The sequence below is a fragment of the Fragaria vesca genome, linkage group LG4, assembly GCF_000184155.1.
Source record: "Fragaria vesca subsp. vesca linkage group LG4, FraVesHawaii_1.0, whole genome shotgun sequence".
In the NCBI taxonomy this organism is placed as follows: Eukaryota; Viridiplantae; Streptophyta; class Magnoliopsida; order Rosales; family Rosaceae; genus Fragaria; species Fragaria vesca.
The window spans coordinates 21,273,628-21,288,374 of NC_020494.1; the positions used below are offsets into that span (position 1 = coordinate 21,273,628).

Here is a 14,747-nt window from a genome sequence, read left to right on the forward strand (position 1 = left end):
ATATATTTAATTGAATTCATATTTTTGAACAAGTATAATTTCAAAAATATATATATTTCACATTATATTAAGTGTTTAAATTTAAACATGAACATAATAAAAAAATATGGTTTCAAAAATATTTTTTATAGAATAAAGACAAAATAAGATTGAATTTTTACTTTTTCAATGTTGCCTCAGCCTTGAATTAACGAGCAACATTGAATAAGTGTATCCGCTCATGCCTCAGCCTTCATTCAAATTAATATTTTAAACAGGATGAGCGGCTATTTAGATCGAAGAAGAGTTCAAATGGCCAAAGGTCCGAATCGTCTGAGGGAACCTCTAGCAACCTTCAAACGTCGTTTTAGGACCAGATGACAGCCAGACGTGCGAGCCTTCTGGAGACGGTGCAGAGGCAACCGGAGGTGCCCCATTCATTGAGGCAGCCGGGCGTCCCTCGTTCCTCGAGGCAACTGTGGCCTCAGACCCAGACAGAGGTGTCTGCACCCCGTATGCCTGAGATACACCGGGTGCCCACTCCGGGTCCTACTTCTTCGGATAGTGGGTCATCTGGGGTACAGATGCCGCCGCCTCATTTGTTCCTTCCGCGGATGATACCGGCCTTACCTGTAGTCAATGGCTCAGGGATGCCGATTTATCCACTGTCCCCGCCAGTGGCTTTATCCGCGGCGTACCGGTTCGTGCCTTTTGATACGCCTCTTATTTCCGCGAGGGTATCATCATCGGCGACAGAGACAGAATCCGTTGCGTCCGCCGCGAGCACCTCAGATAATCAATGTTGAATGATTTGTTTTCTTATAATTAATAATAAAGGGTCTCCGATTTTAATAATCAATTTCGTTTATCATGTGATAGGCACCGTCGGAGCGAAGCCGACAAAGAAGAAGAGAGGTCCCGTCACAGGGAAGGCTCTCGAGAAGATCGTGGGTACCGTGGGGAGGATCGTCATCAATACTGACAGGGATGGCCACATAGTATCGGGCGGGAAGTCGAGGACGTACTCCGGCCGCGTGGGAGCGCTCATTAGGGATAGAGTCCCTATGTTGTGGTCAGACTGGAGCGAGGTCCCGCAGGAGGTTAAGGACATGGTCTACAACGCGACGTCGGTGAGTTTACAAAATGCCTCAATAATATTATGTATTACATTGTTGATTTCTCGAAAAACTAAACTAATAAACAGTTAAATGCAGGTGTGGTTTGAGGTTCCCGAGCACCTGAAGAGCAGCTGGGTGGACTTTGTGCATGGGGGAAGGTACGTTGGGAAGTTAATGAAAAAACAAAATTGTATGTGATATTAATAATATTTCTAATATTTTTATTGTCTCTGTAGGTACAAAGAGTGGAAGAACGAGTTGCGGACCCACTGGACTACGCACGGGAACGCACGTTCTGGTGCCCCTGCTGAGTTCCAGTACAGGGAGTACGAGTGGCGTTGGCTTCTAACATCAGAATTCAACAACCCTCGTAAACAGGTATTTAAAAAAATTAATTAGTTAATTTGTCATTAAGTACGTCCGTTTTTAAATATTTTACTAATAGTTTATTTTTTTCTTTCAAGGCCGTTTCTCGGGCGAACGCTCAGAACCGGCAATGCAACACAAGGAACCATCATGGCGGTTCTAGACCGTTCGCTGTCTTCATGGACGAGGCGGCCAAGGAACATCCAGAAGTCAACCGGTACGTCTATACGTACGAGAAGACATATCCTGACGCCCAGGAAGATATTGTAAGTCATCTTACGTTTTTAAATTTTTAAATTTACTTATATATATGTCAAAATGTTAATTAATCATTTTTTCCCTATCCATATAGGTGAAGGTGAGGGATGCTAGTGACGAGGTGATGAGTGCTATAGTGAGGGAGACATGGCCGGACACGCAGGAGGAAGAGATGTCTGAAGCCATGTCCCGGATCAACACTTCGGATCAGACGATGGCGAGGATCATGGGCACAGCCTTCCCACCGCGAGCAAAAAACTTCTACTGCCGGGGTCTAGGACAGAAGGGCGAGGGGGTCCTGAAGACCACTCCAGGATTTCAACGAAAGGCAGCCTCGACCAGCAGCCTCGACCAGCAGCAGGACCACGACCACGACCACCAGGACGACTCAGCTAGAGTCGGAAGTTCAGAGACTACGGGAACAACAAGCTGCTCAGGTTGCCTATAATACCGCGCAGGCAGCCTATGCTGCCGAGATATATGCCATCCAGCAGGCCCAGCAGCAGCAGATGTTCCAGTACATGCAGGAGTTTACAACTGCCCAGCTTCAGGGACTTCCGGCTCCGCCCATGCCTCCGGCTATACCGCACCCCAGCTGCCCCAACCTCCCCAGCAACCTCCACAGCAGCTCCCAGAAGCGGATATTAATTTAGACGGTCTAGATTTTGTGTAGTTGATGAATTATATAGTTTTATGTGCTTGTTGTTGGTTATATGGAATTGTTTTGGTGTATTTTGCAGCTTGCTTGGAATGGTAATTTAGAAATTTCGGGGGTTTTTTTTTTTACTGGAATGGACTTATAGCCGACGAAATACGCCTTAATTCATCGGCTATTGTATTTTTATTTTTTTTAAATAAGTTTTAGCCGACAAAATACTCCTTAATTCGTCGGCTAAGACTATTTCGTCGGCTATAGTAATTTTTATTTTTTTATTACATACTATAGCCGACGAATATATTACACGTGTCATCGGCTAAAGTGTCAGACATGGCCGATGAAACATTTAATATATTCGTCGGCTAAATTCTTGGAAAAAAACCGACGACCTGTTTTTCGTCGGCTAAACTCTGGGACTATAGCCGACGACTTCTTCTTTTTTCGTCGGCTAAAGTCACCACAAACGACATTTTCCCGACGAAATCTTAGCCGACGAAAGCTCGTCGGCTAAAATTTTAGCCGACGAATTAAGCTAACAGGCCGACGAAAATTTTTCATCGGCTAAAGTGCTTGTCCTGGTAGTGTGGGATATATATGAACAAAGGCATACTAGCTACCTCAACGTTCATAGGGCTCTTCCTACCCCTGTGAACCAGTGATCTCAGACGGCTGTTAAGTGCTAACATTTTCTTGATGAAATGACTATTATTTCTAGGAATTCTAGCTAGCATCTAATTCTGATCTTGACGTATGTCCGTGATTACTCTTCCTCCATCTTTCAGTCTCCTTCTCTTCTCAACAATTTATTCTTTAGAAAATTTCATCTAAGTCATATTCTCAACATTTTCTCTCACACAAGTCCACCCTGATTTTTTTACCCACGTATGTCCACTTTGTGGCCCAAATCCATTATGTTAGCTTTAGACTATACCTAAAATACCCCTATGTCAACCAAAACCATCTCACATATTCTTCGTCTCTCTCTCTCTCTCTCTCTCTCTCTCTCTCTCTCTCTCTCTCTCTCTCTCTCTCTCTCTCTCTCTCTCTCTCTCTCTCTCTCTTCGTTGGCAACCTTATCCTCGCCTCTACCATCTCCGGCGACCTCATCCTCGCCTCTACCATCCCCGACGACCTCATCCTCGTTTGCTGCTCTTCTCCGCCTCCGAGCACTACACCCCGATTTGCTGACTCATCTCAATTTCAGATCGGAACCGACATGGAGGTCACAAGCCCAGTCCACAACATGCGCGGCTCGCTTTTTCCGGCGAGGATCGTCGCCATCTCCAGAGTCGATGTCGTCAAATCCGATTTGGAGTCGTCTCACTCTAAACGTCGATATTCGATTTCCTCTCTGACGTTGATCTCTGATTTGGAGTCGTCTCTCTCCGACGTCGATCTCCGATTTGAAGTCTTTTTGTGTTAGCAAAAGCATATCAACACTTACAAAGCGTCACTGGATTAGTATAAAAATGATGATGTAAAGAAATTGGGTGCAAGTCTATGGCAGAGAGGCTTCACATGGCTTTAGTCAATGGAGAAGGAGAAGTTGGTCTGAGAGCTACTACTACACCTCTGCATAGTGATTTGTATGGACATTGAATAATGTAAGTATATTTTTATTGTAGTGATAGTAGCTTTTAATGTGTGTATCAGTATCTTTCCAACGCTATGATAGTATTTTGTATCCAGGATCATAGTATTTTTCAATTTCTATGTTAGTATCTTTCTTAACCTTTGGTAGTAGATTTTGTTTTTTACTTGTTAGTAGATTTTGTTTTTTACTTGTTAGTAGCTTTTGTTTTGTTTGATGGTAGATTTTATCCTCGGTAACAGTAGCTATTATTTTGCTTAATGGTAGTAGATTTTGTTGGTAACGGTAGTAGCTTTTGTTGGTGATGGTAGTATTTTTTTTTCTTTGAGGTAATAGCTTTCGTTGTCAGTGGTAGTAGATTTTGTTGCTGGTGGAAGTATATTTTGTTGTCAGCGGTAGTATCTTTTGTTGCTTGTGGTAGTATGTTTTGTTGCTTGTGGTAGTATCTTTTGTTGTTTGTGGTAGTAGCTTTTGTTCCTGGCAGTAGTAGCTTTTGTTCCTAGTGGTGATAGCTCTTTATAATGAGTGAGAGGACTTGAAGATGAGTTGAGATGAATGAGGAAATAGCTAATTCAGTATGTTCATTACTTCTTTTCTGCATCTATCCTTTGTTATTACTAACGTGCCCGTATGGACAAAAAGTGTAGATACATAATAAGTGAGAGGACTTGAAGATGATGTAAGAAGAGCTGAGGAAAGAGCTTAAGAGACTGAACATGTAGAAATATAATCATGTTAACACTTTGCAGCACAGCACCCACTATGTAATGTTAAAGTCTCCTATTATCTTTACTGCTAATATGTTGCGTTCATAGTTTTTTTTTTCCCAGATTTTACCCTGAAAAAAGGTGGTGATACAGTTAAAAGTTGTTGTAGGTGTGCCTTTGTTTTGATCTTAGTTGATTTCGATTTAGTCCCGCATGATTGCCTGCATGATTTTGACTTTGGCTGAATGCATAAATCTGGTCTTGGTTAGTTTCGTTATTTGAAAAAGTTCACACATCATAATGTGCATTTTTATTGTTCCTGCTTGGAGTTAATTCTTTGTGAACAGTCTTCATATTTCAAACTTCAAAGAATGATCGACTTGCTGCTAGCACTTTGCTTGCTACATTTCCTCATAGGGGAGCCAGAAGATCGTTGAAGGAGGACGTAACAAGTTGATTTTTATTTTGCAATTGTATTGTTTATATAGCAGTTTCAGCTTATGAATATTTATATAACAGTTGCAGCTTATAAATTAAATGGATGTTCTTTATCTTTTGTATGAACATTGAATCCCTTCCTATGCATCCTCATGATTTCATGAGCTCTAACCCGCAGCAACGCGCGGGTTAGTACCTAGTGTTTTGTAGTTTAAGACTTGTTTTCCATACCCTTTGTTTCGTATTGAGCGGTCTACGTACCCCAAACACATGAACTGATGAACATGAAGTTCATCTCCGGATTTCCCATACTTGTAACAATTTGTCAACCGATAATCTAACAGCTTCAATTTCATCTCTAGCTGGATCCTCATGGGCTCGTACTACCTGTCAACATTGTATGAATATGCACATATATATGACAAATAAACTAAGAATAATTTATGTTTTTTGAAAAGTAATCCTTTTTTATTTGATTTGTCAATCAATGTGTCATTTTGATATGTTAATCAATTAGTCTAATAGCTTCATTTCGTACAAATTTTGTGTCGGCACAAAGAATCTGTACGTCGAAATGATTGAAAAAACAAAACACACCGTGACATATATTAATGTCTCCTACCAATAAGAAAACGAAAAACAATAAGTACGTTTAGTATGAAAACTCTTATTCTACCGTCAATTAGAAACGTGTTAAACTTTTTCCCGATTGTATATTACCACTATTTAGATCGAGCATGAGGAATAAGCAGTAGAAAGAGATCTATGGCCTCCTCGATTGGAATATATATAAAGTAATCAACACAATGAAAGTGATCGAGTAGTGAGGTGCATGTTTTCCACACCGAATATATCGATCAATCTATGGTCCTAGCTAGCTGCGCTAATAGTGACCAAGCAGGTTGGTCAGTGAAAATTGATGGTAGGGCTCGAAATCTCGAATCATTTCCCGGTGCGTGCTAGTGAAGAGTACTAAGACCTCAATCATGGAGAGATCAGAAGATTGGGGCCAATAATGCTATCGATCTCATAGTGGAGCATAATAGTAAGGGATCGATGGAGCTAGGGTTACGATACATGTACGTACATATACATATGACCTATTAGATGGTGCGGTGCGTATGCAGTGGTTGGACAGCACCAGATTTCTGACTCCAAAGGTAAAGGTAATAACATGAAAAACCGACGCATTGATATATACTATCATTGAAGGCTATGAATGACCGACTCGCAATGATCAAGTTTGCAAGCTAATAGATATCAGTTTAACAGAATCGTTTTTAGCCTTTTAGGTATATATTAAGAGAAAGTATGATCTGTAGCGTACCTACGGTGTTTCGATCGATTCATCGATATATAAGGATGTTGGAATGAGTTTATATTGTTAGCACTTAGCACCAAGTCTGTTTGCGACTTTTTTTTTTTTTGCTGTTTTCAGTTGAGCTAGGCTTGCTAATTTGGGTGCTTTTTGTTCTTTTGCCAGGACTTGGTTTGGATTGATGCGAACATCTCCGGCCGGGCGGGTCATACCGGAGTGAAATTGCAGCATCTATGGTGGTGTCTGGTGTGGTACTAGTTGTTCACAGGGGTGTTTTCAGGCCACCGATCATGGATATCAAGGGATCAGTTACTGCAGTTGGATGGTCATTGGTTCCTCGAAGGGCGCGCAGTGGTTTGGATCTTGCCGGATTATCAATTTCTCTCTCTGCAATAAGCAGTCAGCAGGTTTAGAGTTGGACTTGAAAAATATTACGGAGAAATTGAAGGAAATGACGCGTGCTGTGTTTTGATTATCTCTTCCCACCGTCTCTCCCCTCTCCCTCGTTATTACTCCTTCCTCCACCCCATCGACAACCGTTCCGTTCTCCTCTCAATGGGGCCACAAAGAACCTGAAAGAAGCTCAGTCAACCGATTCTAAAAATCTTCTGGGGGAAAAGGGCCCTCACTGGTTCTTCATTGGCGGAGCGGATGCATTATTTGATTTGATTTGATTCGATTTATAGTGTCACCAGGTTTGGTGACAAAATCTGAAACAATAATTCCCGCTATGTACGTTAGTTTAGTGCTATTTGTAATATCGCAACTCATCACTATCATTGGTTAAGACACTAATTAAGTTAGACTCTTCGACCCTTTGACTGTATACATGTGGCGTGACTCGATTCATTTCGATTTTTGACCACTACCATGAAATACAGGGTCTCAAACTCGTATGAAATACGTCATGAACCTTTGGTTGACATCCATAGAGATGTTCTTGTTTTCGTTTTTGCCAAAGATACTTACGTTTTGTTATTTTGCTAATGGAATCTGTTTCTGGTTGTCCAGGACTCAAGAAATCCATTCTCGACCTTCTTCAACCACACACATTAAACTCTCATTACAAGAAATCTTATCGCCAAGTGAGTACGTGCCTTCACCTCTCCCTCTTCTACAAAATCAGATCGCCAAAAGGGTTTTGTGATTGATGTTCATGAATGAGATTACAAACCCTACATTTAATTAGGCTTTGAAGCTTTCCTTTTCATGCAGAAATTAGTCTTATTTTCAGGGATTGCCTTCCAAATTAATGATTTGACAAACAAAATTAGCAGTTTGTTCTTGTCAACATTAATAGCTCTACGTACGTATACGTCGTAAACAAAACTGAATCATGTATTATAAGAAAAGAATTAAAAAACCTAAAGCAAATCTGGGTTTGTATGTATCCATGTGCATTAGAGAGACAAAACAAAAGGCTGATAATACATGATATATAATTATATAGGAAGCCAAATTGTGGACGTAGCATGTGTATATATACAGACAAAGATATGCCTCTCTCGCCATTTTTGTGTGCTTAACCAAGAAGAAAAGAGAGAGAGCCGGAAGCATTTTGGTGAGCATAAAGCGTCAAATATATATGAAACAAAAGAAAAAACAAGATGCTGATGTGAGAGTGAAGAAGCGCACTACAGATTCTGACAGAAGATGCTAGTTTTGGTGATTGAATAGTGTGTTAGATCATAGAGAGAGTTACGTGGGTGCTTCTTTCAATGAGGATATATACTGAGGTTTCCTAGATTTGAGCTCTCCAACATAGTTTGAGCTGAAGTTGCTACAAGTATGGCTTCCTTGAAGAGCTCTGTACTTGGTAAGTTCCCTCCTCATGAACTTCTCTTTCTTTCGTGTGTTAGATAGTGATTTTGATTACTAATCTAGTTCTTATATATATTCGTGTATCCCAATCGAGAATATCTTTCATACTCTGACAACACTGATTATGTGACTAGAATGTGAAAGTTTGGATTTGAGAAAGTTTTGTATGAGTCTATGCATGTATGTGTCACTATGTATATATAGGCATGCGCAGTTGTGTACAACATGATTGATTCAGATTGTTTTCCCTGCCATGGACTATATGCAGGGATCACAGCTCGGATTTGTGATGGGGAATTTTATCTGAGTTCTTACTGCACTCAAAGGACTCTAGTTAATGCAGTAAATCTTCTCTTCCTCTTCCTTTTTAGCTTATTTACACTTGTAGCTTCTGTAAGGAAGCATCATACTAGAAGTCCATCCAGAAGGAACAGATTCGCTGTAGTGGTTTCAGTCTGTTGTGCTCTTACTGGCATTGCCTACTTTGGTGCTGGACTGTGGATTCTGATGGCCAAAACTGATGATCTATCAAATTATTTCGAAAGCTGGTTGGATTACCTTATTAGAGGACTAGTTTGGATTTCCTTCACAATTTCCTTGCTTGTTCAAAGGTCTAAATGGATTAAAATTCTGAATTCTGTTTGGTGGGTGTCCTCCTTTTCCTTGGTCTCGGCTGTAAACACAGAAATACTTGTAAGAAGCCATAACATTCATATTTTCGATGTGTTGACATGGCCAGTGAGCTTCTTACTTGTACTGTGTGCTGTTAGAAACTTTAGCCACTTTGTTTATGATCAAAGCCAAGATAACAGCATATCAGAGCCTCTATTAGCCAATAAGTCTGCTGATAAGAGCCAGAAAACGCAACTAGGCAATGCCGGTTTCCTTAGCAAATTGACATTTGCTTGGATCAATCCTCTACTCACTTTAGGCTACTCAAAAACATTAGCTACTGAAGACATACCATCTCTGGTTTCAGAAGATGAAGCTGATTTAGCCTACCAAAAATTTGCTCAAGCATGGGAATCCCTGGCAAGGGAGAAGAGCTCAAGCAGTACCGGAAACCTGGTTATGAGAGCAATAGCGAAAGTTTACTTGAAAGAAAATATATGGATTGCCTTTTGTGCATTCCTCAGGACAATTGCAGTTGTAGTTTCTCCTCTTATACTCTATGCATTTGTAAATCATTCCAATGCCGAGGAGGAAAATTTGTCCCAAGGCCTCATCATAGTGGGGTGTCTGGTTATCACCAAAGTTGTCGAGTCTCTCACCCAGAGACATTGGTTTTTTGACTCAAGGAGGTCTGGAATGAGAATGAGGTCGGCTTTGATGGTCGCAGTTTATCAAAAGCAGCTGAAACTGTCTAGTGTTGGAAGGAGAAGGCACTCAGCTGGGGAGATAGTTAACTATATTGCAGTTGATGCTTACAGAATGGGAGAGTTCCCATGGTGGTTCCATTTAACTTGGACCTTTTCATTGCAATTAGTTCTAGCTATTGTAGTTCTTATTTGGGTGGTGGGTGTTGGTGCTCTACCGGGTTTAATTCCTCTCTTCATTTGTGGTCTCCTAAATGTGCCTTTTGCAAAGGTACTTCAGAAGTGTCAGTCCCAGTTCATGATAGCACAAGATGAGAGGCTTAGAGCCACTTCTGAGATCCTTAACAGTATGAAGATCATTAAGTTACAATCATGGGAAGAGAAGTTCAAAAACTCGGTTGTTTCCCTTCGAGAAAGGGAATTTAAATGGTTGTCTGAGGGACAGCTTAGAAAGGCTTATGGAACTTTACTCTACTGGATGTCACCAACAATTATCTCTTCAGTTGTTTTTCTGGGGTGTATCCTTTTCAAAAGTGTCCCTCTGAATGCAAGTACTATATTCACAGTTCTAGCTTCACTAAGGTCTATGGGAGAACCTGTGAGAATGATACCAGAATGCCTTTCAGCAATGATCCAAGTCAAGGTCTCATTTGATCGGCTGAAAGTATTTTTGCTTGATGATGAGTTGAAAGATGATGAGGTAAGAAACCTCCCATCACCGAATTCAGATGAGAGCTTAAGAATACAAAAAGGCATTTTCAGTTGGTACCCTGAATCAGCAATTCAAACTCTGAAAGAAGTGAATATAGAAGCCAAATGTGAGCAGAAAATTGCAGTTTGTGGACCAGTTGGAGCTGGAAAATCATCACTTTTATTTGCTATACTTGGAGAGATGCCTAAACTTTCAGGAACTGTAAGTCTAAAAACAGTGTTATTTACCATGCACTAGGTTTGTGTTAGTGGTTTCATTTGCTTACTTGTTTTATGCTTGCAAACAGGTTGATGTATTTGGAACCATAGCCTATGTTTCTCAGACTTCTTGGATACAAAGTGGGACAGTTCGTGATAACATACTCTATGGGAAGCCAATGGACAAGAACAAATATGAGAAGACTATAAAAGCTTGTGCTTTGGATAAGGACATAAATAGTTTTGATCATGGTGATCTTACTGAAATAGGCCAGAGGGGAATTAACATGAGTGGAGGTCAAAAGCAAAGGATTCAGCTGGCCCGAGCTGTCTATAGTGATGCTGATATCTACCTCCTAGATGATCCCTTCAGTGCAGTGGATGCGCACACTGGCGCGATTCTGTTTCACGTAAGAAAGATGTAGTCATAGATTTTTGAAGCATAGTCTCATGGTAAAACAGGTCATATAATATGAATGGCTTATGCAGGATTGTGTCATGGATGCTCTAGCAAAGAAGACTGTGATTCTCGTGACTCATCAAGTTGAATTTCTGTCTGAAGTTGACAAAATTCTGGTATGCTTTTGCTTTTGTTATAGGTAAATGAAGACTTAATAAAAGACATGTTAACGTTTTGCACCTGTCATTTCATTTTCAGGTAATGGAGGGTGGACAAATTACTCAATCCGGAAGCTATGAGAGTCTCTTGACTGCTGGAACAGCATTTGAGCAACTGGTGAATGCTCATAAGGATGCAGTAACTACTTTAGGTCCTTCAAATAATCAAAGCCAAGTAGAGGAAAATGGAGATATGATCCGGCAAGAGGAGCCTAATGTGACTAATCTCACTAAATACAGCAGTGAAGGGGATATTTGTGTGAATGCTGTACCCACAGTACAACTAACAGAAGATGAAGAAAAAACAATTGGTGATGTTGGATGGAAGCCCTTCTGGGATTACATTATTGTTTCCAAGGGAACACTTCTGCTAGCATTAGGCATAATGGGACAGGCTGGTTTTGTTTCTTTTCAGGCCGGTTCAACTTTTTGGCTGGCTCTCGCCATTCAAAATCCTTCTATAACTAGTCTTACCCTTGTCGGTGTCTATACTGCAATATCCACACTTAGTGCTGTGTTTGTCTATCTGAGGTCAACATTTGCAGCACATTTGGGACTGAGAGCTTCTAGAGCCTTTTTCGATGGTTTCACTGAGGCCATCTTTAAGGCTCCCATGTTATTCTTTGATTCAACTCCTGTTGGGAGGATTTTGACACGAGTGAGTATTCTTCAATATTCAACACCTCAGAACATATACTCTGACAAGTGTATTTGAATTACTTATATCTGATTAATATGTCTACTGTTGCAGGCTTCATCAGATTTAAGTATTGTGGATTTTGACATACCTTTCTCCATTATCTTTGTTGTGTCTGCTGGTATGGAATTGCTGACATGGATTGGAATAATGGCTTCTGTAACATGGCAAGTTCTAATTGTAGCCATTCTCACCATGGTTGCCTCAAAATATGTTCAGGTAAATTAACTTCAGTTTCTTGAGTCTTTCTCATTCTTAACCAATTGAATTAGAGAACTTACTTCTTTGCTTTAACTGAAGAGCTACTATCAAGCGTCTGCAAGGGAACTAATAAGAATCAATGGAACAACCAAAGCTCCTGTTATGAACTATGCAGCCGAGACATCACTTGGAGTGGTTACTATCAGAGCTTTTAAAATGGCTGACAGGTTCTTCCAAAACTACCTGGAGCTAGTTGACACAGATGCAAGACTGTTCTTTCATTCGAATGCAACAATGGAGTGGTTAATTATAAGAACAGAAGCACTTCAAAATCTGACTCTTTTTGTTGCTGCTTTTCTCCTTATTTCACTTCCTAAGGGTTATGTTCCTCCAGGTAATATTAGAATAAATAGTCCACCTTTGGTTCTTTCACACTTTAAAAAGTTACGAATATGAATGTGTTTTTAACAGTTCTCCATCTACATATTCTGGATGTCTGCAGGGCTTGTAGGGCTGTCCCTTTCTTATGCATTGACACTAACAATGACACAAATATTTGTGATCCGGTGGTATTGTAACTTATCAAACTACATCATCTCAGTTGAAAGGATAAAACAGTTCATGCAGATTCCACCAGAGCCTCCGGCTATTATAGAGGACAAGAGACCACCATCATCATGGCCTACAAAGGGTAGGATAGAGCTGCATTCTCTCAAGGTTAGATACTTGAAATTAACATATTAACTACCTCTTCTTTCGATCATTGAAAAATTCTAATGACTGATGTTTTTTTCACTTTTTAAAGATAAAATACCGTCCAAATGCTCCGCTAGTTTTGAAGGGAATTTCATGCACATTCAAAGAAGGGACTAGAGTAGGAGTTGTGGGAAGGACAGGAAGTGGAAAGACTACACTCATAAGTGCTTTGTTTCGTTTAGTAGAGCCTAACAGTGGTAAAATTATTATAGATGGACTTGACATCTGCTCTATGGGTCTAAAAGACTTGAGAATGAAGCTCAGCATCATCCCTCAAGAACCAACTCTTTTCAAGGGTAGCATCCGAACCAACTTGGATCCTCTCGGCCTTTACTCTGATGATGAAATATGGAGGGTAAAGTCTCTTTCTGCATAACTTTGCTCCATTTGTTCTCAGAAGTTGAAAAAATTAAGACCAACCAGTTTATGCATTTTTGAAATGTTGTACCTGTACATTATGGAAACTTTATATTTTGTAGGCTTTAGAGAAGTGTCAGCTGAAGGCAACAGTCAGGAACCTACCTAATCTGCTGGATTCAGCCGGTTAGTTTGCAAAATTATTATGGTTCTAATATAAGTGCCAAATTCCATCAAGTCTAATGAGCTTGTGAAATGGATAGAACATGATGTTGAATGACTTGAATCACTATAATGCTCTACAGTTAGTGATGAAGGGGAAAATTGGAGCGCTGGGCAACGCCAGCTGTTTTGCCTTGGCCGAGTCCTTCTAAAGAGGAACAGAATTCTAGTTCTAGATGAGGCTACTGCTTCCATCGATTCTGCAACTGATGCCGTTCTACAAAGAACTATCAGGCAGGAATTTGCAGAATGCACAGTGATAACGGTTGCTCATAGAGTGCCAACTGTTATAGATAGTGACATGGTCATGGTCCTCTCCTACGGTATGATCTACATTCAAGTTAAATGTTTATCATATTTTGATCAGATAAATAAAGATCCCATCTCTCCATGAGAACCCTTTCAGCCTTTCTTACTATCTTAGTAGACCAAGAGAATTATAGGCTGTATTATGTGTACATCGTAAGTGCAAACATTGGGAGAAAAAAAGGTACATGCCATGTCGGAAATGAATGCCCCAAAAAGAGGAAAATGAAACTCTGAACTCATGTCAGTCAGTCTTGGAATAACAGGTCAAAAGAGCACAATATGTGGATATCGAACTTGTGACAAACTGTGTTTTTGTGTTTATGAATATGTAGGGAAGCTAGTGGAGTATGAAAAGCCTTCAAAGCTCTTGGATACCAACTCCTACTTCTCCAAGCTTGTAGCGGAATATTGGTCAAGCTGTAGAGGAGGAAACTGAACAATAATCTTCAATGTTGCATACATGCAAGACAATCTTGGCTAATGTCCGAGAGCACCGGATTCTCTATTATAGGTTCAGTAATCAGTATGATATATCTCAGCTAAATAATACAAAAATTTGTAGTCATTGGATTATGGTGTTGAGTCCCCCTTATGGTTATGATAGGTAAATAGTTTGATTCATTCCAGAGTTCCAGTGTATATGGAACAACCTTGAAAATGCCTTGCTTCTCGGTATTTAGTTCTATCTCTTCCTATTTAAGTGGCTGTGAATCCACTCCACACCTTCAAGCACGCAGTGCCTTTTATTAGCAAAATCATGATTTTTTTTTTTTGAATGGTAAATAGATAATTTCATTACTTATCTATGATCAGAAGACACTTACATTAACCAGCGACTACCTTGCGCCAAAATTGATTCAACCCAAACTAACAAAATTGATTCAACCCAAACTAACAACTAACTGACAGGTAGCCTTCACTGTTAACAATTAAGCTCACTTATTGTACCTAAACACCCGAATTCAAAATCCCTATCTAACTCTATGAAAGTAAGACTAGTCGCGCAATTGGTGTACAACTAGAAGTACCAAGAATTAAATTAAAAAAATTAAACTGAGATGCTAGGCAAGTTGAGATAAGAAAAGAAGAATAATGGGACTAACCCATT

The 14,747-nt window shown here is 40.1% G+C and overlaps 1 protein-coding gene and 1 non-coding gene across 3 annotated transcripts; both read left to right on the forward strand.

The window, feature by feature from the left end:
* The first annotated feature begins 5,903 nt into the window (after positions 1-5,903).
* LOC101299759 lies at positions 5,904-7,310 on the forward strand. 2 transcript variants are annotated; one of them, XR_184541.1, is made up of 2 exons: positions 5,904-6,281; positions 6,599-7,310. It is a non-coding gene; the product is annotated as an uncharacterized LOC101299759 (transcript). The 2 variants fall into 2 exon arrangements; XR_184542.1 differs by having other exon boundaries at positions 6,029-6,275.
* A 911-nt stretch (positions 7,311-8,221) lies between these two features.
* On the forward strand, positions 8,222-14,247 carry LOC101297639 (ABC transporter C family member 8-like). The gene is made up of 12 exons (XM_004298510.1): positions 8,222-8,249; positions 8,523-10,483; positions 10,569-10,889; positions 10,969-11,055; positions 11,138-11,755; positions 11,849-12,013; positions 12,095-12,389; positions 12,498-12,712; positions 12,801-13,106; positions 13,231-13,294; positions 13,414-13,653; positions 13,972-14,247. Exons 1-12 carry the CDS (start codon positions 8,222-8,224, stop codon positions 14,073-14,075), a joined length of 4,404 nt encoding a protein of 1,467 aa, XP_004298558.1. The 3' UTR covers positions 14,076-14,247.
* Positions 14,248-14,747: the final 500 nt, after the last annotated feature.